This window comes from Vicugna pacos, unplaced genomic scaffold (genome assembly GCF_048564905.1).
Source record: "Vicugna pacos unplaced genomic scaffold, VicPac4 scaffold_19, whole genome shotgun sequence".
Lineage (NCBI taxonomy): Eukaryota > Metazoa > Chordata > Mammalia > Artiodactyla > Camelidae > Vicugna > Vicugna pacos.
The window spans coordinates 28393008-28420475 of NW_027328740.1; the positions used below are offsets into that span (position 1 = coordinate 28393008).

Sequence of the window (27468 nt, forward strand, 5' to 3'; positions counted from 1 at the left end):
TTTAAATACTGACAAGGATGTGCTATTAAGTAATGCAAAGGCTCTAACTCCACAGTAGCTCAGAAAGCAAAGAAACTACACCAAAAACTTACTTAAACAATTTTATATATTCCTATTCTTTTGAATATTAAATTTCTTAAAAGATATGTTTTTTTTGAAAAAAACAACAGCTGTATTAAATTTCCTCTCACCAAGCAATCTTTATCAAGAATAAAAACCCCTTTGGAAATCAAAATGACAGGACGTTTCTAGCTAAGTGAACATCCAGAACTGAACACAAACTTAGATCCTATCAGATCTCACTCGAACGAGCTCAACAGCATCCTGGGCTACCCTGGAAATTAGCTCTTCCAAATTTCCAAATGGAAATTATCAGTTCCAAATGTTGGCTGAGCTAAGATCATCACACAAGGCAGGGAAAGAGAGAAGAGGGAAGTCCAGCTGGCGGCCTCCATCAGTTTTCTTCCAGCCACAAGGTGCCTCTAGGGCGGCCCCGCTAACAAGGCCCCCCATAAGGAAATCCGGCATCCACACTGCCCCTGCCGTCCCCAAGCAGCCCTGACGCCCTTCTCCGAGCCTGTGAATGGTCTTCTAATGATCCCCCAGTTGGTGGCACCCTCCACCTCTTCCCCGCTACACACACACACAAAGCCAAGGCAGCCTTCCCAAATCACAAATTTGATTACATCACCCCACTTCAAACCATTCAGAGGCTCCCTGGTGGAATTCTATCCCCACCCCAGACCTTGCTCGCCCAGCCTCACCTCAGTACCCAGGTCCCCAGTCACCTCAGGGGCCCCCTGACCTGCTCCTACTTCCCACGTGCCTCCAGGCTCATTTTGACTGTTTCCCAAGGAAGCCTTCCCTCCCTCCAACCTCCACAATTTGTTCCTCTGTTCCTAGAACATTCTAGGCTAAGTCAACTTCTGACAATGCTAAGCTCTCAAGAAGCAAATACATTTTGCTTACTAATGTGGCTACATCCTCTCTCCCCTAGACTCAGAGAAGTGCGTGTGTTATGAATAAATAAATGACGGGGTGAGTCTCAAAGTGACAGACATACCTACTCTCGCCCGTCCCGACCCTTCTGTCTGTAGAATATCAGAAGCAAAACCAGAAGTACCTTTCCTGAGGGTCACTTTCTGATGACACCCTTCACTGTATACTGTGTCAGTTCTAGTAAAACCCAAGTTCTTCCAAAGCCCTCCACCCCAAACTCTCTCCAGTGTCCTCCCCAGCAGGGGAACCCTCCACTCTGGACCACACAGGGCACTCTCCCCGGGTCCCCACGCCAAAAGCCTCCAAGCGCCTGCCCGGGCTGCACCTGCGACCTGAGCCACATTCTTGACTCCTTCTCCTGGCTGATTCTTACTCTGTCATCACAACTGAATGTAGAGCACATTTCTTCCAGGAAGTCCTCTCTGATAATGTCCTTTAGGTCTTGGCTGGGCTCCGTCTACAGCAGCAGTACATGGTGACCAACTGGGTAGTTGCCCCCTCCTTTGAGACCACGAAATCTTGGGGGCCACGTGGGAAGGAGTGAGAGATTGCAAGAGGGCTGGGGGAAGCAAAAAGCAAAAATCACAGCCCAAGTCCCAAATTCAAGGATACTTTCTCAGAAAAAATATAAACTATTTCACACGTGTGCAATTTGGCTAATATTTTTGTGGCTTGTGGACAGCAAGAACTTGGTGTTCTAGTCCAGAACCAAGGTTTCATGCAAAGAAATGTATACATTCATATCCAAAGGAAACCAGAGCTGCTCAAAAACAGTTTGCAGTTAGAATTGAAAGGAACTTTGATAAAGACAATCTCTCTCTCTTCTTTCTTTTCTGGCATCATATAATTTTAGAAGTATTTGCGAGACTAAGAGATGGCTACAGCCCGTGATTATGCACTGGAGTTTTTGAGGCTGAGGAAGCCCAGATTACATGCACTGTGTAAATGCAATCACACCAACACACTGATAGGTGCCGTGGTGGCGGAGCTGATGTTCCAAAGCAGGCAGCCTTATGCTGTAAGAGAACACTAAATAGAAAGGAAGAAATGCAATGTCCTGTACTCAATTTCATTTGCTATATGGGCCATTAACTGATAGTATATCTTGACTAATGAAACCCAAAAATAGATTGTCATGTCGATTTTCTTCATCTGATCGTTTTATGCTAAATTTGGATATTAAACCCTCACTCCATAAGTAAAGCTCAGGCTTATGCTGCAGCACAGCTACAGCCCGTGGAATAAAGCCAATCAAGGGAGAACTGGAGAGTTTCCCTTCAGAAGCTGCTAAGTGTGGTTTTGCACCTGTAGGTCATTTGCAACCACGTCATCGACCTAGGAGTAAGACCTAACCTAACATCTGTGGGGAGAAAAGCACTGCGGTGCTTCCGAACCAACAGAGAACACTGAGCTTTGTGAAACAGTCCTGAGGCACTTAAATCATACTTTTTCTGAAAGGCTCCAAAACTGACCCACTTCACCATTCCAGGTTCAACAGGGAGGTACCGAAATTAATAGAGAGTACATGCTCTTGAAGTCTGACAAGGCCATGCTTGAATTCGGCTACAGCACTTACTAGCCACTAAATGGACAAATTTCTGAACCCTTCTGAGAAGGCTTCCCAATCCGCAAAAGGGGGCTGCCACCGCCCACCTGGGAGGCATGGATGTGAATGCAACATGCAAGTAGGGCGGCCGACTGGTACCTGACACGGGGCCTGGCTAGTTGCCCTCCGCTGCCCTTCTCCCCCTTTGAACTTACACTGTTCCCCCGGTAAGGATCAAGCCCCCGGTACAGACTGCCCGTATCTTCTGTGTATCCCCGGATACATGCTTTACCCTTACGAGGTCAGAAAAACAACTGCCTCCTCCCAAGACACTATCAATGTTCTTAAGGGTCTGGGTATTTTTTACTCTATTTTGCAGGGAGAGTATTCGAGAACTTTCCAAGCACCATTCTCCAGGATGGCTCCCCTCACAGCGCCCATCCCTTCTCACCTCAGATACTTTGTATGATTGCCTTCTGTTCATGGGAAAGCAAGTCCGGTAGGGTGGGACTCCATAGGCCTCCCTCCCTCCCTCACAGGTGAGTGTGACTACCTTGTCCCCACTCCAAATCCAGCTTCTAAGAAGTCTACCCTCCCGGACCCTGCAGCCTCTGCACCTTCCCAAGACACACACATAGCCACGACCCTCCCTTCAGATTTCTTCCTGGCTGGCCCTGCCCACCGCCCGGCCCCTTAAGGATAAACGCCATTAGTCGAAAAATCGCAAATGCCGCTGACTGACACAGCAAAGCTGCATGGTCTGGGCTTTCCTCCAAACCAGGCACAGCCCTGCCCCCCACAGCCTAATTCTGCACCTCTCGAGATGATCTAATTCACATGCAAGGCTGTGAACACCAGCTAAGAATGACGACTCCCAAAGTGTGTCTCTAGTCCGGCTCCTTCACCTGAGCCCCAGTCTCATAGACACCAGTGTCTCTTTGAAGTCCTAACTTGGATGACAAATGGCACCTTAAAAATGCCTCATGTCCACCATTTACTCTGGAATTCGATTCCTGGCATGTACCTCCCAGACTCCACATTTTAGTAACAGCCCCAGTACCCATCTATGTGTTTGAGGTCACATTCAATTTCCCCTGTTCCCTCCCCCCGGCCCTGCCCTGGAATCTGTCATGTAATTTCCTTCACTAAGCCCATCTCAAGTCTAGTTCTGCAGGGACCATGGCCGGAACCCCACAAGCTCACAGCATGGTGCAGTGAGTCACAGTCCTCCGTAGGTTACTCCCTGGAGGGGGAGGCATCTCCTGGCACGGGTCACCTCAGAAGGCACTGGATTCTCATAAAGGAGGCCCAGGAGAAGTTCTCACGTGGTCTGAGCTTTGAAGGGCCCGAGGTCCGGGGGAGCTCCTAATTAGCAGACACATTTGCCAGTGAGCAGGTGAGGATGCAGGAACTTAGGCAAGACTGTTCTCACTGCGACACCTGGGCTCTCGGGAGCCACGGGAAGTGCCTGTGTCCAGGGTAGTACAGCCCGGCCATCACAGATACCAGTCTGCATTTGCCAACCTGGACAGCAAAGACTCCATCTACTTGCGACACTTACTTCTGTTCTGTTCCCCACCCAGAATGTGATGGACTCATTCAGATATTCTGTCCTGACCCAAGCGAGACAAATTCAGTGAAAAATGAAGTGTCCACATTTGGACCAGAGCATGAAAGGAGCAACAATGTCTCATGGTCAGCATGATGGCGGTGGCCAAACCCTTCCACCAGGTGAGAAGAACCATGGTGGGGGTGAGTATCCAAGGTCCTAGGTCGGCCAAAGCATCTTCCTTCACGGTTGACTGGGGTGTTGGAGACTGACTACCACAAACTAACAAAGCCGTCAGTGGTGGACGTCAGCTGCAACAGACACGGATTCAGCTCTTTACTGCCAACATGGGTTAAAAGTAAAGGCCACAGCAGGGAGGTCTGCACGGCTGCTGAGGCAAACCACAGACCCAGCTGTGAATGCCCACTGGCTGGAGCAGAGAGGAAGCTACGGCCCTTTTTGCAGTCCCTGTGTCCAAAAGATCCAGGTGAGCCAGGTACTTAGGAGAAGGCCATGTTGTCCTGATACTCAGAAAAGCCAGCCTCATAAAGGGAACAAAAGAGTGGCATGGATTTTAGACCCACTTCTGCCCCTTTATGAAGGCAAAGTAAGGTAAATGGCACTGGGAAGTTGAATGCAAAGGAAAAAAAATACTGACTGCTTCCTCCAACAGCGTCCCCTGCAGCTGTTCCATCCCGAGCCTGCCACTTCCTCATCAGTGACCACCGGCCAGGAAGCACCGTCACGCACGTCACAGCGACAGCCAGGAACCGCGTGCCGAGCACGTTTGTGTAAAAGCAGGAATCAAGCAAGGTGCTGCAGACTTTGACTTTCCAAGTTTAAATTCTCCATGAAAAGAATCCCTCAGCAGCCGCCTTAATCAATTCACATCTCACTTCTTCAAAACAATCAAACAAGTTTAATAAGGGCGCATTTGTCACCAAATATAAGGAGGACCAAACATGTCCCTCAAAGCAAGGATTTTAACAGGTATCAAACACCAGTGGGTGATGTGCTAACAAAGCAAATATTCCAAAAAATTAGAAATTAAAAAGATGACTAGGATAATACACGGATCAAGGCATCTGTTAAGTTTTTGCTTTTTAAAGTGATGGAGACAGCACGGAGGGCGATCTGGCTATTCCCAATGCAGGGTGTGCACAGCCCACATTTTCAGAAGCAACAACATGCTCACTGGGCAGTACAAGAGAAAAATGAACGAAGAAAAAGGAGAAGAGGAACAAGAGATAATTAAAAACACACAAGAAGAAAAATGATTTTTACAGCATGTACATGAATTTACGAGAGTGTGTGAGGCCAGGGACGCGGGGACGGTGAGACCCACCCTCACCTCCTGCTCCAGGGGAGGCAGGGGCCTGAGGGGAGCAGCGCTGCCGGGGGACCCCAGTGTGGTCAGTGCCCCTAACCAAAACTCCACCTACATGCATCTAGGCAGCTTTTGAGCTACAAATTGTGGTCACATTTCAGGCTCACTTCCACCACGAGTAGCAGGAGAGAATTAGGCTCTTCTCCTGAACCAAAGCATTGCTTTATAAATTAATGACTGTGGAATAGAAAAAGCAACAATGGAATAAAATGACTGGAATAGAATGTGCTTGACCCGAGCTCACTGGTCGCGTTAACTCATTGACATTAAGATGCTGGCTGAGCCCTTATGGTACCGGAACAGAAAGACCCACAAGGAGGGAGGTTTAATGCGCTGCTGTATTTGATGCCTGGAGCCATGCGTGGTACACGAGGTTCTGGGTAAACAATGGTGACAGTGTCTTCCACTATGGGCTAAGCACATATCCAGGTACTCCGCCAAATCCCAAGGGCAGACTTCAAAAGTCAAAATCAAGCTGACATTCTCTGGTGTGTTTTTAGACTCAGAGCGAAGCAGTTGCTGAGCAAAAATGTCACCAGTGCCTCCTATGACAAAAGAGGAGGCACTGGCCTGGGGGCTGGGGAAGGGCTCCGGGCTTCGACTGCTCACCCACCAGTCTGTCCAGGGGGAGAAGTTGGTCCCTGCTTATGTTGCACCGATGCACCTACCTTGACTGACGCCTTGGGACTCAGCAGGTGGTGACAGGTGAGGTGAACGGAGCCAGCCTTGGTGTACCATGGTGCTGGCAGCTATGCTCTCAGCAGTGCCCAGGTTCCTAAACCTGACACCTCATCTCCAAGGAGAAGAAGGGGAGTGCGGGCATGTAGATCACAGGACCCTGTGAGGACAAGCACAGATCATGGACACGAAATGACTTGCCCCTTCCTTAAGCCATAGAGGTATGTTCGGGAGGAACAGAAAATTCATCCAGAGCCCAATAGGCACCTCACGCAGGTGAGACTCGGGTCCCCTCTGCCTATCACTCACAGGGCTGGTCTCGACATTCTTTTTATCAATTATCTGGCATCTTCTCCTCCAACTTACCAACAACCATAAAGTAGAATCTGATCTTAGTTAAGTTCAAGAATCACAGAGCACCGCCTCCACAGCGGGCCTGGCAGCATGTACCAGGTCCTCCGACCGTCACCTGTGGGACCGCCATGAGCGATTTCCAGACTCAAGGACCGAGGCCGTAGGCTGGGGGGACACAGCTTCGCTCACTCTCCCCAACAAAGGGGGACCACCTCTCGGCAAAGGCATCTCACCCTCTTCTGCATGAGGGACAGCACGATAGATACACGGGGAAACAGAGCAGAAGGTGGGAAGCCCAGAAGAGCTCGTCTACACTTCCAAGGCAAAGTGGGGCCGTTGACTTAATCACAGTGACAAAGTGAGAATGAGCATTTCTCTCTTCTCTACCATACTCCGTGATACGCCTTTCCCTGCATTAGGAGTTAATTCGGAAGTCCCTGGCAGTGTTTCTGATATCCAAACCTGGCATGGTGGCTGTCGGGCAGGAAGAGAGGGCCTGAGCCTAACAGGTGCTGGGCCTGGGGGGCAGGAGACACTGGCTCCAGCCCCAGCTCAACCAGCGCCTCGTTCTGCCTCTCGGGATTCAGCATCTCATCTATAAACAAAGGGTTGACACTGTCTCAGGACAGGCTTCCCAACAAAAATGAAATGAGAGCCATGTAAAGAAAGTTTCCTAGTTGCCACATTTAAAACGGTAAACAAAGAAACAAACCAACAAACAAAAAACAAATACTAGAAACAGATTTTAAGAACAGATCTTACTTAATCTACTGTATTTAAAATAGTAACATTTTGACATGTAATCAATATAGGAAGTAACATGATAGTTAATATTCTTTTACTAGACAAGCCTCAGCGTCTGATGTGCATTTGACCTACAGCACATCTCAACACAGACCAGCCTCCTCCCCAGTACTCCTAGCATCAGTGACTGTGGCTACTCTATTGGACAGCAACTCCAGGGGTCCCACCAGTGGTCCTGGCTGAAAAGCGGGAGTAAGTGTCCACACTAACCCTAAAAGGATCTCTCTGAAACAAAGGCAGATTCACTTTTAAATGTCTGTAAACCGGCGGGTTTCACCTCCCTCCACCTTAGCTACAACACAGTCCTCTTCCTTGCTGATCCCTTTCTGGATGTAGGGAAGAAACCCGGAACACAGCCAGGGTGGACTGGTCTCCAGGGAAACTTACCTGCTGTCTGTCTTCAATCCCATGACGTCCTCCTTCTCAAACGGGATGCAGAGGAGGGTGATCTTGTCCCCAGTCTTGTCGGGGGCCCCATCCAGCTACTTGGACTTGGGCAAGATGAGGAGTGACTCTGTGAAGTCCTCGATCCTCTTCTCCACCACCCTGCAGTCCTCGTAGATTGAAGGCCACGTTGGTGAGCGACTGCTCGGCTACCTCTCCATGCAACACAAAGACAAAGAGCTGAGAGTCATTAAGCGTGGTGTCATTCAGCTCCTCTGCACGTGGAGCTTCTCGAAGCCCTTGGCCGAGAGGCAGTCAGTAATGGTGACAAGGCCCACGACCTTTCAGTGGGTCTGGAAGTCGCTCCACCCATTCTCGGGCGCATAGTGGTGCCTGTAGTGGATACAGAGTGCCCACTGGGAGCCGAACGGGCTGGTCTGGCTCACCGAGGAGATTCGCTTATAGATGCAAAAGAAATTCTCCTCTGAGATGATCCCCACGGGTTGGACCACCACGGGAAGAGTCTCATAGTCCTCAGCACACTGCACGTAGTCAGGGATGCTCATGTTGCAGGCCCTGCCGAGAGGGGAGAGGAGATCGAGGTACATACTGTGCTGTGGGCTGTGGGCCCATCTGGATTGCGGTGACCTGGTGTGTACCAGTCACAAGGCAAGGGAAGCCAAAGCAAATCCGGGGGTACAGTTTGTCCTCAGAGTCTGCACATGGCTACCGTAGCTCGGATCACATTACCCAGCTTTTGGTCCAGGCTTCCTGCCCCTGCAGTGTAGGGTCATTTCTTGTTTTCTGTTTCCAAGCACCTAGCAAGGCCCTGATGGAAAATCACTGCTCAAAAATGCTGAATAAATAAATGAACAAAGGAACTGCTTTCCCCAACCCCCTTCAGCAGAATATAAAGAAATATAAAGATCAAAAGATCTGGATTTCTATCCAATTTATTTGAACTCCTAAGCTGCAGAATAATGGATAAGAAAACTCTCCTTGGGGAGGAAGGTACAGTTCAGTGATAGAGCACAAGCTTAACATGTACGAGATCCTGGGGTCAAAGCCCAGAACCTCATTTTAAAAAATTAAACAAATAAATAAACCTAATTATCCTTCTCAAAAAATATTTTTTAATTAAAAATTCAAAAAACACCTTTAATTGACACATCATTGTAAACTTGAATAAACTTCAATTAAAAAAAAACTCCTTGACTTACAAGAATATATCTGGATTACACAAGTTTGCAAATGTAAAATGCCTAGGGTACCACCTTCATAAAAAGGAGGGACTGTACAAATTTACTATCGCTCCTTTATGAGCTATATTTCCTTTTGGGGGGATTATAACCTCTCAGAGTTAATTTTCTCAGATTAAAAAACAAACATTACCTGATTCTCAGTACTGCTGAAGAATCAGATAACCCTAAGAAAGCATCTGACACACAGAGGCTACTCAATAAATGTTTGTTGAATGAATGAATAAACAAACAAAGTGAATGCTGCTCCCTGCCACAGACCATCATAATGGTAATACCTGGAAATCCCAGGCCCACGTTCCACCCGACTCTACACTAACCCTGTGTGTTTCTCTAAGCCCCAGTTTAATCGTGAATAGAAATGAGGGCAATAACACAAACCTCAAATTGTTACTGAGTCTGTAATGAATTGTACCCCAACACTGCAAGATGGAACCATTAAGGAAAACTGGGCAAAGTGTCCATAGGCCCTTTTCATATAATCTCTTAGAATCACATGGGAATCTACATTACATCTCAAATAAAAAGTATAATTTTTTAAAGAGGTTATTGAGGTTAAGTGAGCTCACTGTCTCAAAAAATGAACACACAGTACAAATAGGACAATGCCCAGCCCATGAGATACACTCGGTTAACATTCCCACTGAACCCACTGGTCCCTTCAACCTCAGAGCACAAGGACGGGTCCTCGTGGCAATAGGCCACTGCACCTGAAGCTAAGAAAGCTAATGGTGCCCACTACCAAGAGCCCCTGTCACCACCCTTGTTCTAATTTTCTATTTGTAATTTTTTTTATTAAATAGAAACTCCCAATTGCATAGCCTTCACCTGACCAGATATCATGATTGCAGCCCTTCAAACCCTGACCACAGAGAACATGATGGCAGCCCTTCTTGGTGAAACAATAAAATGAAAAGCCATTTCCACAAGATCTCTGTGTAAATCTACTAGGGAACTTCATCCTGGACTGAGAGGAAGAGGACTGTGGAGGAGGGGGCAATCTCAGGCACGGAGAACTATGGGCCACCTGTCCCACGATGGACTTTAGACTCAACCCTCACCCTCCAGGAACTTCAAAATACACACCGACAGAGTGCTATGGACAAGATTATTTTTTTTAAACAAATCCCTGAATCCCTAGCAGGTCTTTTTTCTACCAAGACACAAATGGCTTATGTGTATAATGTTTCACAAAAGCCCTAAAAAATTATCACCCCAACTTGACACATCAAGAAACAGAGGTAGAGAACTTTATCTCATTGTACAAGATTAGAAAGAGGCCATGTCAGACACCGTATTTAAATCGAAGCCCCTGCTCCAGTGCTCAAACTAGAAAGTGTGACATACTGCCCCTTTCCTGCCCTCTCCCTGCAATCAATCTCTGAAGAGTCTTTTCTGTGCCACCTGGAATCACAATCACATCAATTTTCCACAAAGAGCTATGTCACCCCTTGGAGGAATTATCAAAATCTAAAGGGTTGGTTTGAGAGAAGAGATTTGCATTTTCTGTTTCTCAAAGGAAACATGTCTTTAAAAGAAACTGAAAAGCACTTATCTAGTCTAAGCCCTCATTGTGCAGAGAAAGAAACGGAGGCTCAGAAGAGATGAGGAAAGGGCCTTATTAACAAATATAGCCTCATTGCAGCACCAAGCCAGCACTGGGCACTTCTGGAGGAGGATCTGGGAGGCCCAGGAGAATGAGTGTTAGAAATAGGAAAGAGAAGAAGCATACAAGGTCCTGTCTCTACACCACCATACCATGAAATTCCACCAAATTACCCAGTATGGGTGCACCATATATTAAGGTGGGCTAAACAGGTTATAGAAACCTGGAATTCTCAACCATAGTGGAAATTCCAACATTTACTGTGCTTTTTCCCCAGTTCAAGCATCAACTCAGTGGACGCTCTGTACCAGGGACTACATGAGGCCTGGAGTTCTCCCAAATACAGATCTCTATTACCACGTGTGCAAACCACATAAAGGCCACCAGAAGAAAAGTGCCCACAGATAAGATGGAATTACTGAAACTGAAAACTGTCAACCAGCATATATTACTAGCAAAAGCGGTGCTGCTAGAAATAGACTCATGGACATAGAAAGCAAACTGTGGTTAGCAGGCAGGAAAGGGAGGATTAATGGATACACATTAATAAATATAAAATAAATGACAAGGACCTACTATATTGCACAGGGAACTATATTCAATTTCTTGTAATGAGTTTCACTAAAAACACTCTAAAGCAAATGTATATACATATGCATATGTTTATAACTGAATCTCTGCTGTACATCTGAAACTAACATTGTAAATTGACTACACTTCAAAAAAAATAATTTTATATAATAAGTAAAAATAAAAGCAACGCCATTAAGAAAAAATAAAAGAACACTCTAATCCCCTTAGCTGTAGGTGGTGGAGAATTCTGGTTGCAAGCACCAACTCCACTGGATCATTCCAGCACTGGCTGTCACTCTTTCTGACCCTCAACGAGACACTTGGCTTCACTGAGGTTACTTTTCTTTTCTGTGAAGGCTACAGTTGCAACTAACAATGTATAGAATCTCATCATTCACAAGCCCAACAAATAGCGAGGACTTCCCATGGGCCAGGCTCTGGACAAATGAAAAGATAGGGTCCCAGATATATTCATGGGTAGAAGAATTTTATTCCATAAAGACATTAATTCTTCCTGTTTTCATAGGCAGATTCATTGCAATTCTGATTAGAATTCCTACCAGATTTTTCATGGAATATAACAAGTTAGTTTATGGTCAGGAATAGCCAAGAAACTTCTTTAGAAACACCACTGGGGAGGGGTGGATAGGTCATTCATGTCCACTGGTCTTTCTGAAGTGATGAAAACGTTCTGGAATAATAATGGTTGCACAACTGTGAATATGCTAAAAGCTGCTGAATTGTACCATTTATATGGATGGACTTCATGGTGTGTGAACTATATCACAATAACGCTGTTATATGAAAAAATATTTCCTGACAATTATTTTTCTGTTTATACCACTAGTCTGCCTCACAATTTAAGAAAAACAAAAAACCAAAACAAAACAAACTGTGCCAGGAGCTCTTTAGGACTGCAATGTCCCTGGGTCTCCAATGCCTCTGGTGGTGCTGTTCCTGTTAAAACACACTAGCTGGGTTGGGCTAGTTAGAGACTGTAACTATCTTTTTAAGATCTACGGTCTCACGTTTCACCCTGGGAGAGGGAAGGAAGGAGGATGTCACAGCCTCATGCCTTCAGCTCATTTTTAAATGAACCAAGCCTTGCTTTCAACACTGTAAACCCTCGCAATATAAAAACACGTGACATCAACAAGCACCGCCATCATAACACCTGAAAGTGTTCAAGGTACTTACCTGGGGCAGAAACACTAAGGGAAGAGACCGAAGCTCGCTCAGCACTGACACTCCCTTTTCCGGACTCCAACTGGAGAAGCTGGGCGTTACAGCCTGAGGCTCTCAGCCCAGGGAGCAGCGCCCACGCCGCTGATCTGGTCCTCGGAGAGCGGGAAAGGGAAAGCAGAGGCGGTGGAAACGCTGTCTGCAGGCCCGCTCGAAGACCAGCCCAAGCCCCAGCCCCAGCCGCCCGCTCCCGTCCAGGTCCGCAGACCCCGCCCGCCCGGGACACAGCCCGCCCAGGGGCGGGGACGGGCCGGCGGCCGAGGAGAGGCAGCCCGGGAGGAGAGGACTCGCGGGTGGGAGAGGGGAAGGGGACGCCAGCCGCGGACTGAGGGGATCCCGGCTGGGTGAGAGGTGGCAGGCGCACACCTGGACCTGGACAGGTGTGACCGAGGCGCCGGGGCAGGTGGCGCCGGCAAAGTGGTCTGGCCTGAGCAATTCAGCTGAACACAGGCTAACTGGCGCCCTGGGGGGCTGTGACAGGCGGACCGCCCTCCCGCAGCCTCCTGACCCCTTTCCCGGGGGCCCCCCAACTTGCAGTTCCACAGCAAGAGTCCCCGGCCCCAGGCAGGAGACAAAGGCCTTCCGGGCGACACAGCTGAGAAGCCTTTGGGCAGATCCCTGGCTTGGAGATGGAGCTTCCAACCAGCAGACCAGATAGCACCGACTGCGCATGCGCAGGAGGACCAGCAATCTGCTCTTGGTTCTGTGAGAGAAGGTTGGACAGCGAGGGAGGGAGAAGATGAGAGCGGGTGGAGAGGAGGGTAACAGTGGGGGGAGACAGATGGACAGGAGGAGCAGAGAGAAGGGAGGACTCTGGAGAGGGGAGGGTCATAGCGGAGATGGAGAGAAAATGATTTACCTCTGCGGCACCCCGAAGGAGGCAGCAAACCTGCCTCTGTACCCTTCTGTAACCCTTCAAGACCCGCAGCTGAAGTTTTACCTCCCTGATCCAGCCCTCCATCCGATGCTTCTGCAGAACAGCTACGGGTATCACTCCCGTTGCCCCCACGGGGAGCTAGGTTTCCTGTTGCTCTGGGAACCAAGCACCCCCAGGTGTTGTCACTCAGAACTACCTTGGGAAGAGTACATATTCCCCTTTTACACGCTGGGAAACAGGCAGGCACGATCTCTGCCTTAGCTCCACTGTCCCCGGTGTTGGGCTGGCGGGGAGCAGGGTGGTACAAGATCAGAGCCCCAGACGGAGCAGACTGCCTGAGTGTTGGTGCAGAGTCCCCATCCCTCCTGGATAAACCACACCCCACACTAGTGGAAACATCAAGGGCTCACAGTAGTTCCCTGGGTGTGGGAGAGCTGTCCTCATGTGAAGGAAAAGTCCAGCTGGACTAACAAGCTAAGTCACAAATCTAAGTGTGATAAGTGTCAGTTTACTGATCTAAATTCTGCTGGGTTAACTCGTAAATCTGAAGTTTATTGTCAGTTTATTGGGCTTACAACCTAACTCGTAAATCCAAGCTCAACAAGTGTCAGTAACTTGATCTATTACAAATTGATAAGCTCCAGTGTACTGATTCCTTGCTTTTTGTTGTTTGAGCCTTATTGGCTAATACCCCCTTACTTGTAATTAAGCCTTTAAAACCTCATGTGCAAGTCTTGGAGGTGCTCAGAACTTCGGAGCAGAAGCCCCTCTGAGCCCGCCGGCATAATAATTCTGAGTACTCCAACACTCCGATTCGTGCTTGTTTCTTGGCTGGCTTGTTTCCATAACACTCAGCTCCAGTGCCCAGCTTTCAAGGTAGATAGGAGTGTTACCATGTCCAAATTCATTCTCCTCAGTGCAGAACAGGCCAGTAAGTTGGGAGACCAGAGGTTGGGGCATGGAACAGCAAGTTTCTGTAGACTTAGACGGCAAACTAATGTCCTGGAAAACCATCTCCCCAAGTCACAATTCAGGATCCTTTCCTACGTGCTTGGTTGTTACAAACTTCTTAGTGTAGGAATCCCTTCTTGTTAGAATCCTTTGTTCTTGCAGCTATCTGCCTGGGTCAGATACCTGTCAACCTCCAACAAAACAAACTTTATTTTCTCTTCTGCAATTTGTTATCTTTTAATGAATGAAAAAGTGTTAAATATCCTTAAAGGTCAGAGCCTTCAGAATAGGCTCTCCTGTATATTTCAGGCTCTAGGCAACATTGTTTTAGAAGCAAAATGAAGCCTAGGAGACAGAGCATAGGGTTAAACTCAAAGGAACAGATCTAATATGGGGTCAGATTTGTTCTGTTTTATTACCCGGGCAGAAGACACTTGAGGATTTAAATCACTTTAAGTTAAAAATAAGTAAAAGTTTAAAGGAATTTACACACATAGGTGGGAATGTGCAAAGCATACCTGGAAAAGCACCCAAAGGATAGTAAACAGTGGCATCTCCAGAGAGGGCTGAAAGAACAGAGGATGAGGGAAAACTTCTTTCACTTGTGTATTTTTGTGCTCTATTTGAGTTTTTTTTTTAACCATTTGCTTGTATTTCTTTTTCAGTTAAAAAAATGTGTAATGGAGCAAAGGAGTAACTAGCTTAGCAAATACAGTAGCCATGGAATCACTGAGTCATCCCTTTTGATTTAAGCCAGAAAGCATTTATTGACTCTCTCCAATGTGCTCATTCCTGTTTTAAGACTTCTTTTATTATTATTATTATTATTATTATTATTATTATTATTATTATTATTACTATTACTATTACTATTATTACTTTTATTTTATGAAATAATAACATGGAATACCTCACCCCTGCCCATGGCTGGTGGAAAACCAACTGGGTTTTTATTGAGTTGTTTTCCAAGGAGTAGAGATGTGTTATAAACAGAACACATCTTCAGGGCAAAACAGGCAGGGTGCTTTTCCAGCAGGCCAGATAGCTATGAAGGGTTTTCAACAGAGGCGCCCAGAAGCTGAGAGAGAAAGCCTCCAGGACACTACAAAAAGCTGCCAAAACTGCCTTCTCCATGGCACTACTGAACTAGGAAAGAACAAATCTGTTTCCATATTTGATCTGTTCCTTTGATTTTAACAAAGACAAGTTAATATACTCTGGTATTTTCATGGGTTATGATGTCACAGAGGAGATGGACAGGTCAACAAGGAATCACTCTGCCGTGATCACGGAGCCGGGGAAAGGGATGGGCTGCAAGATGTATGATGCAGCCGCAACTGTGCCCATACTTCTAGGCAGGTATCCAAAGTCGCCTCGACAAGGTGTCAAACACTTGGGCCCACGTCCTCATCAACAGACATGTATTAAAGAGAAATGGAAACATATAAAAGGCCAATACCCTTGCTGAGTACACCGTCCAAAGTGCAAAGTCTCAGTTTGACAACTGGCCATCTCTGTTCCCTGGGATTTATTCTTGGAGAACCTTAAAAACCACTCCTCTCTCCTCAAGAAGTCCTGCATATTTGTCCTATCTTTGGCTCAGGGATGGAGCACGTTCAAGTGAACTTTAATGTCTGCACAGATTTGGCTGTCTTTCTCCGGGTTCACTTGTCCATTCCAAAGAGGCCTGAGCTAAGTCCATCCTCCGTAAGATCTATTCCCTCCAGTGACAGATCATTGAGCCAGCAATTAAAAGCCAATTGAACAAGACTGTCCTCAGCTAAAAAGTTCACCCACCCTTCACTGTTTTCTTAATCTCTTCTCCTGGCTAATTGCAAAAGACTAACACCTCCCTCCACCAAGCTAACCAACTATGTCATTTTGTCTCCCCAAAGAGAAAGTAAGGTCCATAAAAGAGGAGACAATTGCATAGTCACCTCTGAATTCCTAGCATATAGTAATGTCAATAAATAGAACTATGATTATTGCTACTTTCCTTTAAAACCTTTCTGGTTATTTGAATAAGACCTTGGAAGAGAGGTGTTTGCTGTCCAGTATCTTGAACCACAAGACTCTGGAGGCCTTTTTCGGAATGGCTGTTCACTGATTCATTCAAAACACAACTTATCAGTCAAGGAGAAGCTGTGAATTTCTGCCAGGAGTTTGTGGTCACTCTCATGCCAGAACAGCTTTAACCTATATCCTTACTTTGGATTTGTTATTTTTACCCTCTTCCAGCAAAAGTGACTTTCCTTACTTTCTTGCCTTGAGGAATTTTTTTTCCAATTTCACCCTTTAGTAAAGCAAGATTCTCGGGATGGGCTTGGCCCATAATATGATCACCCATCCAACTCCTAGTGTGAGAGGCCTGGGGCTCACCCCCTGCCCTCCTGTCAAGGCAACTGAAAATCAGTTTAGGAGCCAACCAGCACCCCAGGGATTCTAAGGCTCATGTATCTCCGAGAATCCCTGCTTTCTCGTTTGTCTTGGCTTATGAAAATTTCCAATCACTTTCTTGACAATTAGTTGTGCAGCTTGAAAGATGAGGAAGGAAGGTTTTATTTCTTAATGAGCATTTTAAGGAACTTGTGTAATGAAGGTTTCCACGAGTTTCTAGAACCCTCCATTGCTGAGACAGAAAACACACTAGACATTTTCTAAATTTAGCTCTCATATGCATTTTTTCTTTGCTTTTGTTTTCTTAACTGTTAACAGACATTTTTTAATTAAAAAAAAATAAGGCCCCAAATAGGATAGAACATTGAAGGGGCAAACAAAATTAAAGGGCAAAGACAGAAAAATGATAACTACTCTACAAAGTTAATAAAATACATACACTATGTATCAGAACAGCAATTCTCAGTAACAGCTAATTGAAACATGACGATGAGGTAAAATTTCTCTCCTGTCAGGACATGGCCAACAGAAAATACAATTAAACCAACAAACTAATATCTTAATTCTGGCGAGGTACAGAAGCCTACAACCTAAATGTGTCTTCTTCTGGAAAAGAGGGAGACTCATCAGCTCTTTTCTGTGGAACCTGAGCCAACGGGGAGGACGGTGAAGTGAGCTCTGTAAGTACCCAATTAGCAACGTGATTGATGAATAAATAGACGTGAGCTTTGATGACAGAGGTGATACTAATATTCATTTCTCCTGTAAAGTATGATTTCATGTTCAGTGATCAATACTTCGGCGTCCTCACGTGTTGAGATTATAGGAAAATGCACAGCCTGGGCCCAGACTTCCTCTTTCAGCTCGTGACAATGCACTTAGATGTCTCAAGGTCACCTCCAACTCCACCTGCAAAGAGCTGACTTCATGGTGCTCCTCCCATAGCCGTCCCGCCCAGGGCACCTGGTCGGGGGGTAAGATCTCCCTGCCTCTCCCAACTCAGTCCCATCACTCACAGATGTGAATGGACTCCTCCTTCAGGGCCCAGATATCCTCAGTCACCAAGTCCCACCAACCTCACCTGACCTACCTGGTACTCACTGGCACTCACTCAGCACTGACACTGTGCTGGAGACCACGCTGCATACTGTGCACACGTCATCTCACTGGATCTCCACAACAGTCCTGGGAATTGGGTACATCACTGCTTCATTTGATTAGATAAATTGTTTCACTTCCTTGAGTGCATCATCCAAAGTGACACGGCGACTGAGCCACAAGCCTGGGCCTGAAAACCACTTGAAAATTGAACACTGCTACACATCGCAGCCACTCTACTATGACTCATCACATCATCTCCTGCCGAGCCTTCTAAATGTTTCCAAGCATTCTACGAGACAAAAGTGAACTACGAGAGCACCCCACTCCCCTACTTAAAATCTGTCAATGACGGTCAACTGCCCTTAGGAGAAAGCCCCACCTGGCCTGAGCACAGCCCAACGGCTCAGCATCCGCGTTCCCTGCGCGGCCGCGCCGCCTCACCCACCACGCAGCTCTACCCGTACCGTGTCCAGGACAGGGATGCTGACTCCGTACAACCAAGGACTTGTCTCACTCGAACAATGAACACCTTCTTCAGTGTTCATCTTCTTCATTGCTGACACTCAGAAAAATGTTTTCTTAGGATGAATCAATATCTTTTTCCTTACAACTTCCTATCATTGATAATGAGCCCCCACCAAAAGAGAGAAGACCTAATTCTCAGTCTCCTTATCAGTAAAGTGAGAATAACAGGGAAATATGTGAGGTTTTAAGAGAAATAATATTCATGTGAGGCTGAGGGACAATTCCATCATACAGTAAGCACTCAATATGTGTTTACTTAATATTAATAAGAATATATTGCATTCTAGCAACTTTCAATCAATGTTTTATAAATTTGTCCAACCGACTACTGATAAACTGTTGGACGAGCCCCTTTGAGCAGATCAGCACAAGGGTACTAGGAGAGGTAAGCGCGGAATCCAGTTACAGCTGCAGCCACCCAGCAGTACGGGGCGGGGACAGTTTGCTCAAACTCTTACATGTTGCTTGAGCATTTAGTTGTCGTTATTGAATAAAGACAGGTGTTCTTTAGTCAAAGCTCCTGAAACATAAATCTTCAAAGATTGATGCAAATTGTTTCAAGTACAACATTCTCACTAGAAATTATTTGAAAACTTTAGTCTTAGCTCCTCTGCACATCAAAAGGGAATGTTCTTAATGTATCTGACTAAATGCAACGAAAGGGTTGTTTAAAAGAAATTAAGAAGAAGCCATCCTGAATAAGCTCTCAGTATCATCTGCAAAAAGCCCCACCCAAGGGTCTCATTTCTCACTTCCACATAGGGGTTCAGGTAGCTTAACTTGGGTCTTGGTTTCTTATAACACGATGCAGGGAATAGTTGTGGATAGATATATGTAGCAAGTATATAGCTAGGGTATTTGCTGTAAAGGGATTCTAGAAATAAGAAGATTGATAATATAGTCCCACCCATAAGAAACTCAGCCTTTCCATTTACAACAGCATTAAAAACAAAATGAGAGATTCATTTAACAAAAATTTACAAGATACGTACATTGAAATATTTGAAGTATTACCAAAATAAATTTTAAAAGATCTACATATATGGGAGACATCCCAATTTCATGGAATCATAGACAATATTATTAAAAATGTTAAGACTCCTCAAAGTGATCTACATATTCAGTGGAATTCCTATCAAAATTCCAGCTGACTTCTTTGTAAAAATTGAAAAACTGATCCCAAAATTCATATGGACGTTCAAGGGGCAAAGGGCAGCCAAAACAACCATGAAAATGAAGAGTAAGTCGGAGGACTCACTTTAAAGGGTAATAAAATGCTATAGTACTAAGTCAGTATGGTACTGGCATAAGTTTGGATAAATAAATCTATGAGACACAATAAAAACCCAAGGGGAAAAAACTTACATTTACAGAGAGTTTTCCACAAGGGGGCCAACAACACTCCATTAAAGAATAGTCTATTCAACAAATGGTGCAGGGACAACTGGGTATCTGCAGGCAAAAGAATCAATCTGGAATCTGAACACCCATATTTTATATAACAAACAAAAACTAATTCAAAATAGATCACAGGCAGAAATGTAAAAGTTAAACCTATAAACTTTCTGAAAGAAGACACAGCATAAATATTTGTGGTCCTAGGATAGGCTTTGGTTTCCTAGATACAATACCAAGAGCACAAGTGATAGAAGAAAAAAGCAGGTAAACTGGACTTCATCAAAATTAAAACCCTTTTCTTATAAAGGACATCATCAAGAAAGTGAAATGACAGGGGAAATGGGTATCTCAAGTGATAGAGTGTGTGCTTAGCAAGAAAAATAAAATAAATCAATACATCTAATTATCACCCCTGTAAAGAAATTGTTTTAAAGTTTAAAAAAATATAGTGAAAGGACAATGTGCAGAATAGAAGAAAAATTTTGCAAAGCATGTATCTAATAAGAGAGCAGCATCCAGGATATATAACAAATGCTTACAACTGAACAATACAAGAAAATAGACCCAAATTTTAAATTTACCACGAATTTAAATAGATATACAAATGGCCAAAAAGCATATGAAATGATGCTCAGCATCACTAGCCAAATCAAAATTAAAATGAGATCTCATTTTACACCCACTAGGATGGTTATAACCAAAACACGGACAATAACAAATGTCATTCAGGAGGCAGAGAAACCGCATTTGCGGCCAGAGGAAAGGGACAATGGTGCAGCTTCTTTGGAGAAGTCTGATATTTCCTCAAAAGCTTAGAGTTATATGGCTCAGCAATTCCACTCCTACATATAGAGTCATCCATCAATATCCTCGGGGGGTTGGTTTCAGGAACCCCACACCCTGGATACCATAATCCAAGGATGTTCGAGTCCCTTTACAATCAGCCATCTGGATCCATGTAGTGGAAACTACAGGTATGGCGGGCCAAATGTACAGCCAACAGAATGAAAACAAATTCTCATAAAAAATTTCACATCAATATTCATAGCAGTATCATTCAGAGTAGCCAAAAGTTACTAACAATATCCATCCATCAATGAACGAATAAACAAAATTACCAAGAATAGGCCCACAAATTTTTGGTCATTGAATCTTTGCCAAAGGAGGTGAGAACATACAATGGAATAAAGGCAGGCTCTTCAGCAAATGGTGTAGGGAAAACTGAACAGCTGCATGTAAATCAATGAAGTTAGACTACTCCCTCACAGCATACACAAATATGAATTCAAAATGGATAAAGACTTAAACATGTAGACAAGAGACTATAAACCCCTTAGAAGAAAACATAGGCGAACATGTGACATATATCTCAGCAATGTTGTTCTAGAGCAGTCTACTCAAGCAATAGAAATACAAGCAAAAATATACAAGTGGAATCTAATTAAACTTACAAACTTTTTCACAGCTAAGGAAAGAGTAAGCAAAACAAAAAGACAACCAACCTATGGAATGGGAGAAAATAGTTGCAATAAATGAAACTGATAGGGGCTTAATTCCCAGAATATGTAAACAGCTTTTACACTTAATAAGAAAGAAAAACAAACAATTCAATTCAAAAATGGGCAGAAGTCCTAAAGAAACATTTCTCCAATGAAGACGTACAAATGGCCAGTAGGCACATGAAAAAATGTTCAATATCATTCTCAGAGAAATGCAAATCAAAACTGCAATCAAGTATCACCTCTAACCAGTCAGAATAGCCATCATTCAGAAGTTCACTGACAATAAATACTGGAGAGGCTGCGGAGAATTGTGAACACTCCTACACTGTGGTGGGAATGCAGTTTGGTGGAGCCATTGTGGAAAACTGTATAGAGGTTCCTCTAAAGGCAAAAACTTGGCCTCCCATATGAACCAGCAATCCCACTCCTGGGCATATATCTAGAAGGAACCCTAATTCAAAAAGACACCTACACCCCAATATTCACAGCAGCACTATTTACAATAGCAAGACATGGAAACAACCTAAATGTCCACTGACAGATGACTGGATAAAGAGGATGTAGCATATTTGTCCAATAGACTACTATTCAGACATAAAATAATAATAAAATAATGCCATTTGTAGCAACATCAATGGACATGGAGAATGTCATTCTAAGTGAAGTAAGCCAGAAAGAGAAAGAAAAATACCATATGAGATCTCTCATATGTGGAATCTTAAAAAAAAAAAAAAGAAACAAAAAGATAAACTTATCTACAGAACAGAAACAAACACAGAGTCATAGAAACCAAACAATGGTTACCAGATGGGAGAGGGTGTGGGAAGGAATAAATTGGGAGTTCAAGATTTGCAGATACTGAGTATGTAAAGAATAAACAACAAGTTTATACTGTATAGCACAGGAGAATATATTTAATTTCTTATAGTAACGTATGATTAAAAAGAGTATGAAAATGAATACATGTATGTTCCTATTTAACTGAAGTGTTGTGCTGTACACAAGAAACTGACACAACATTATAAACTGACTAGACTTCAATGAAAATATATTTAAATAGACCAAAAACGAAAACAACGAAAAAGGATACTATCAATCAAAAAGAATAAAGTACTGATTCAGGCTACAATATGGAAGAACCTCGAAACGTTATGCTAAAATAAGCCAGACACAAAAAGGCAAATAATGACCTTTAAGGTGAACTGTATCTAAGCGTTTATTGTACTACTCCTGTAAATTTTCCGGAGGTTTGAAATCTATCAATATCAAAATAAAATGTATTATACTTTAAAAACTTAAAACGCTTCCTCACAGGAGGGCTTTAATTATTAAATGCAGAAACGCACGTAAACCTCTTGGAACAACACTTTGCATGTCCACACACAATCACTGCTGTCACTGCCACTCAGAGGGTGGTGCCAGCGCTGATGAGAGCTGCCTCCACTCGCTCCCCTGCAGACAGTTGTGAGGGCTTGAGCTCTGACAGGCAGGGTGAGCGTGAACCTGGGTCAGACACAGCCACGTCCCAGACTCTGTGTTACCCAAATTTCTTATACAAACTGCAACATGTAATGTAAACACGCTAGAGGGATGTATCATACAACACAGGGAATACAGCAATGTTTTAGAGTAACCATAAATGGAGCATCTATTGCACACCTGAAACTACTATCATATTTTAACTCAGCTATAACTTTATAAAAAATTAAAAAATAATTTTAAAATGTTATCACTTTAATATTCAATTCGGTTTTTAAGTAACTACTAAACAGCTTAGAAAATATAAAAGCATTTAATTGTGCTGTTGGTTTACATATTTATTTACATTCAGACTCTTGCTTAAAGAGAATTTAAACAATTTTTTTAAACACAGCTTAACAACCAAAACAACAAAAAGGCAAAACTGAGAGTGAAGAGAAAATTGAGATTCAATAGTTAAATGAAACCTTGGGGAGATAAACTCATAAAAATGGATTCCATGAAGTCAGGGCAAATGTTAAAGGCCGACTAGGAATTCAGCTGTAAGATTCTTGGCAGCTAAAGTAAAAAGAAAAAGATGATGGGGCGGGAGGTAGAGCGTGTGCTTAGCGTGCAAGGGGTGCTGGATTTAAGCCCCAGGGCCTCCACTAACAGATAAATACATCTAATTAACTCCCCACCAAAACAGCCCCAAAGAAAAGAAAAAGAGAAATTTCTTTCCCAAAAAACCCTGATATTAAATTTGGTTTAAATACTTAAGAAAAGTAAAAAAGAAAAATAGAAAAGATAAGTGACACTGTGAAGAAAAAGCCCAGCTGGGCTAACAAGATAAGTCACAAATCTGTGTGATAAGTGTCGGTTTACTGATCTAAGTTTTGCTGAGCTACCTGGTAAACCTGAAGTTTAGTGTCAGTTTACTGGGTTAATAAGCTTACTGGTAAATCCAAGGTCAACAATTGTCAATAACGTGATCTTTTTCAAGTTGATAAGCTTCAGTGTACTGATTACTTCCTTTTTGTTGTTTGAGCCTTATTGGCTAAGAGCACCATACTTGTAATTAACCCTATAAAACTTCATGTGCAGGTCTTGGAGGTGCTCAGAGCTTCAGAACAGAAGCCCCTCTGAGCCCGCCAGCGTAAAAAATCTCATTACTCCCACCCTCTGAGTGGTGCCTGTTTCTTGGCTGGCCTGTTGTTTCCATAACAACACAAGCAATAATGCCCGTGAGATAAATCTGTGGTAGCTGCTGGCAGGTCCCCATGTCTCACGTGGGAAAATCTGAAACATCATTCTCACCACTCAGAGTCATCATAAGCCCACCCCACCCATCCTGCTGTTAAATGCAGGAGCACAGGCAGGGACTGGCCTTTGCTGTCTCTGTGTTAACACAGTGAGACAGGATGGAAGGGGGAAGAGCACAGCCATTTAAGTAAGGCCACAGCAATTAACACCAAAATGGTGAAGGATTCAACCCCCAATAGGCCTTGAGGCTCAGGATGAAGAGATTTAACTTCTAGCAGAGCTTGAGATTCAGTAAACACCCATTGTAATAGTAACATGGTGAATAACATGCCCCAGGCACCATGGCGGTCCAAAGGCTAGCCACAAAATGTCACAGGGTGGGAAAAGGCCAACTCCCTGGGAATCCCAGCCCCTTGCCCTAAGGCTGGTCCTTCTACTTATTAGCATATGAAACCACCAAGCCCAAGAAAACAAGCAACACAGCGCCACCTCGCGGTCACCACTCTCTCACCCTCTTCGGAGAAGACCCACACTCTGTCTGTGGAGTGTATGTACCTACTTTTAAACTGAGCATCAAACCCCGACACCTCGTGAAGTTTCTCTTGCATTTCAATGTATTTCTCTGAATAAATCTACCTTTAATCAACACTGGCTTGCTCTTGAAATTTTTACTGCACGAAGCCAAGGAACAAAATCCGATGGGGCACATCTCAGGGGCTCAACCAAAGCATGGGACACAGCCCTTCTCATGCCCCACTTTTTTTATTCTTGTATCAACAGGACTGGGCTGTGAAGGGAAGTCTGAAGCCCCAGCTAAGGAACAGAAGCAGCCTCCAGAGCTCCAACTGGCGGCCAGCCTCTCCCCCAACATGGGCCTTGGCGTCTGCCCGGTTCTCTGTGTTTCTTTGTTGTGCTGACTCCCCAGCCTGACAGCGTACTCCTAGGCCTGTCCCCACAAAACCCTTCTCTCCAAAATACAAGCACATCATGTCAGAATCCTCTTGTTCAACCAGTAAATGTTCAGCCCATTTTTTTCCTCCCCAATAAAGTATCCAACTGTCCTCCCTCCCATCTCACCACTTCTTTCTTTGTGAGAAATCTGCACTCGCCAAACTCCATCCTGAACGAAGGTGCCTTGCTGGTTGGGACCGGCATGTTTCTTTCTCACACAGCCTGCGTCCTTTCACTTTCCCCTTGTTACCTTAAAAAAGCCTTTCCTGAGTCACCCACCCCTCTGATTCTGAACTTCACAAAGTGCTGAGTTTGCAGTCACTGTGTGCATACCTCCCAGGTTTTGAATAGGTTTCCTACGCAAGATCTTCATTAAGGAGCTGCATCAAGAAGTTTAAAGAGGTTATTCATACATCTGAGCGGAGGAGCCTGCAAAAAATTAAATGGCTTTGAAGAGAGAGTTAACCAGGGACAGAGAATTCGCAGGTCCTAGTCAAAAGTGTCATGAGGCAAAATGTTCCTCAAAGGCTCAGAGTGGCTCCTGGACACGGAATCGGCAGGGAGGAGGTGACAGGCATTGAGTGGGGTGAGTGATACAGGGCACACTCCCCCAGCTGGGGAAGAATAGGTTTTTTTCTAGTTTTCCAAACAATTTCTTACTACCTATTTCTCCTATTGTCACATACTATTTCCTACGAATTAAACATATCAATGTCAGTCATTTGGGCCACTTGGGAGAAGCTACACGATGCCATTCACAAGGCTGGGTATGACAGCCACACCAGTCTAGGTTGAAAGACCAGTGGGGTATTTCCATGGTATAAAAGGGCATGCAGCAAACTCCGCAGCTTCAATGACCTCATCTCAAAGGTGGGGCCAATAAAACTACCAAGCAAAGTGCGTGGTGATTATGGCCGACATCTTTTTACTAGGAAATTGCCCGAGACAGCTGCCGCTTAATGAGGAATGAGTACGAACATTGAGGCCCTGTCTACCTGGCCACACGCGCCCTGCCTTCCTGCTTTGGTGCAGCAGCAGAGCTTGTTTAGCTGAGATGAACGCCCCCAGAGTAGCCCCGAAGGGAAAGTTCCCAGCTCTACACGGCGAGGCCTGTTCCTTCCTTTCTCAGAGCTGATCACAGTTTGCAGTCGTCTCTTTTTATGTTTATCCCTTTTGTAACTGCCTTTCCTCCAGAGATTTTCCTCAAGCAGCACAGGGCCAGGTGTGTCTTGCGGCCTGCCGGATATTCTGGGCTGAGAAACAGCCGATCCCACATCTGGCTTTGGTGCTGAACGGAGAGGGCAGAAGGCCCAGGGGACCATGCTGAACCGAGGCCCCTGAACCCAATATTATGGTCTGACTTTGGGCAAATTACACAGTCTTCTTTACCCTGAGATTCCTCATCTGTCCATGAAAATAACTGTCCATGGCACACAGATTTACAAGGATTAAAGTAAATCACCGAATTCACAACCTAGCCAAGGGGCTACCAGTGCATCCTCATCAGACAAATACAGCCTTTACGGCTCTGACACACGCCAAGCATCGTGGCAGCACAAATTGTACACTGCTAAGTTCCAGTGTTTTAAGTGCTTCATGAGTGCTATAATACTCTTTAGAACATACAAAATTCCCAGGAAGAAACGGATATTATCATGCCCATTTCACAGATTCTCCAACAGGTTAAGAGAGTTTACATTCTAGTCCAAGGCCCAATGGTGAGGAAATGGCGATTTAAACCAGAATCTGGGCCCAGGCCTTCGCTCCATCTCTATCCCATCCACCTGACCACTTTCCTATGAATTCCACCTGTCCAATACCGAAGTTTGCAGCCGGCCAGCTCTTAAATGCAATGTGTGCCACCGTTTGTCAATGTTGGTTAATAACCATAAACACTTCTCAGAAAGCACTTCAGAAAGAAAAGTTGGACTCACGTCCCTGCCCACAAAGAAGAGGAACTCTGCCTTGCCTTCTCCTGTAACGTGCAGAAACCCTTCCCATTCACCACTGAATCCTTTTGTATGCCTCCTCCGTGTTTACGTTTGCACACGTCTTATTAAAGTAAAAGGTACCTGTAGTAATTCCATCTCGGTTCCTTTCCAAGTTTCCAGATTATCCATAATCAGTGTAATATCATAATTTCCTGTGAAAAAAATACTACAATGTGAATGAAAATACTGCAACCATGTCACTAAACAAAGAATGCTGAAACCAAGTCATCAGCGCTGCCGCCACCCCCCAGTGAAGACAGGCCTGCAGCCACTCACAACGGTGCCCTCTGAGCAGACTCAGAATAAGAAAAGACAGATTACTGGCCTTAGATATCTAGGTGCTTGTCTAAAGAATATATTCAGTGAGCCCAAATGTTTGCTTCCTCCCATATATTGAAAAGCACTAAATTCTTGAACTTGAGATAACTGGCTTTCTTTAGATAACAAGCAATGTTTTATTGTTCCAATTACCTGGTCTCTGTTGTAAAGCTCCTATATATTCTAGCTCTTCTCAACCTCTTCTGAGCAGTCCGTCAGAGTGATCTGAGTGGCTGTCATCCCGGCTAGAGTCCTCCCGCCAAATAAAACATAACTCTAAACTTTTAGGCTAAACATGTATTTCAGTCAACAGTTTTGACCACCATGAAGGGACCCAGGGCAGACTTCTCTCCAC

At 44.6% G+C, this 27468-nt stretch overlaps 1 protein-coding gene and 1 long non-coding RNA gene across 2 annotated transcripts in view; both read right to left on the reverse strand.

The window, feature by feature from the left end:
- Positions 1 to 8034: 8034 nt before the first annotated feature.
- On the reverse strand, positions 8035 to 17768 carry LOC140693433 (uncharacterized). Its single transcript, XM_072957301.1, has 3 exons — positions 17729 to 17768; positions 12337 to 13663; positions 8035 to 8277 (listed from the first exon to the last, which is right to left on the reverse strand). The coding sequence occupies exons 1-2, from the start codon at positions 17766 to 17768 to the stop codon at positions 12423 to 12425; spliced, it is 1281 nt and encodes a 426-aa protein (XP_072813402.1). The 3' UTR covers positions 8035 to 8277; positions 12337 to 12422.
- Positions 17769 to 17958: 190 nt separating this feature from the next.
- LOC140693117 (uncharacterized) overlaps positions 17959 to 27468 on the reverse strand; it is a 65954-nt gene continuing 56444 nt past the window's right edge. Inside the window, exon 4 of the long non-coding RNA XR_012068790.1 lies at positions 17959 to 17996. This is a non-coding gene — a long non-coding RNA (uncharacterized lncRNA). The remainder of the gene's footprint in view (positions 17997 to 27468) is intronic.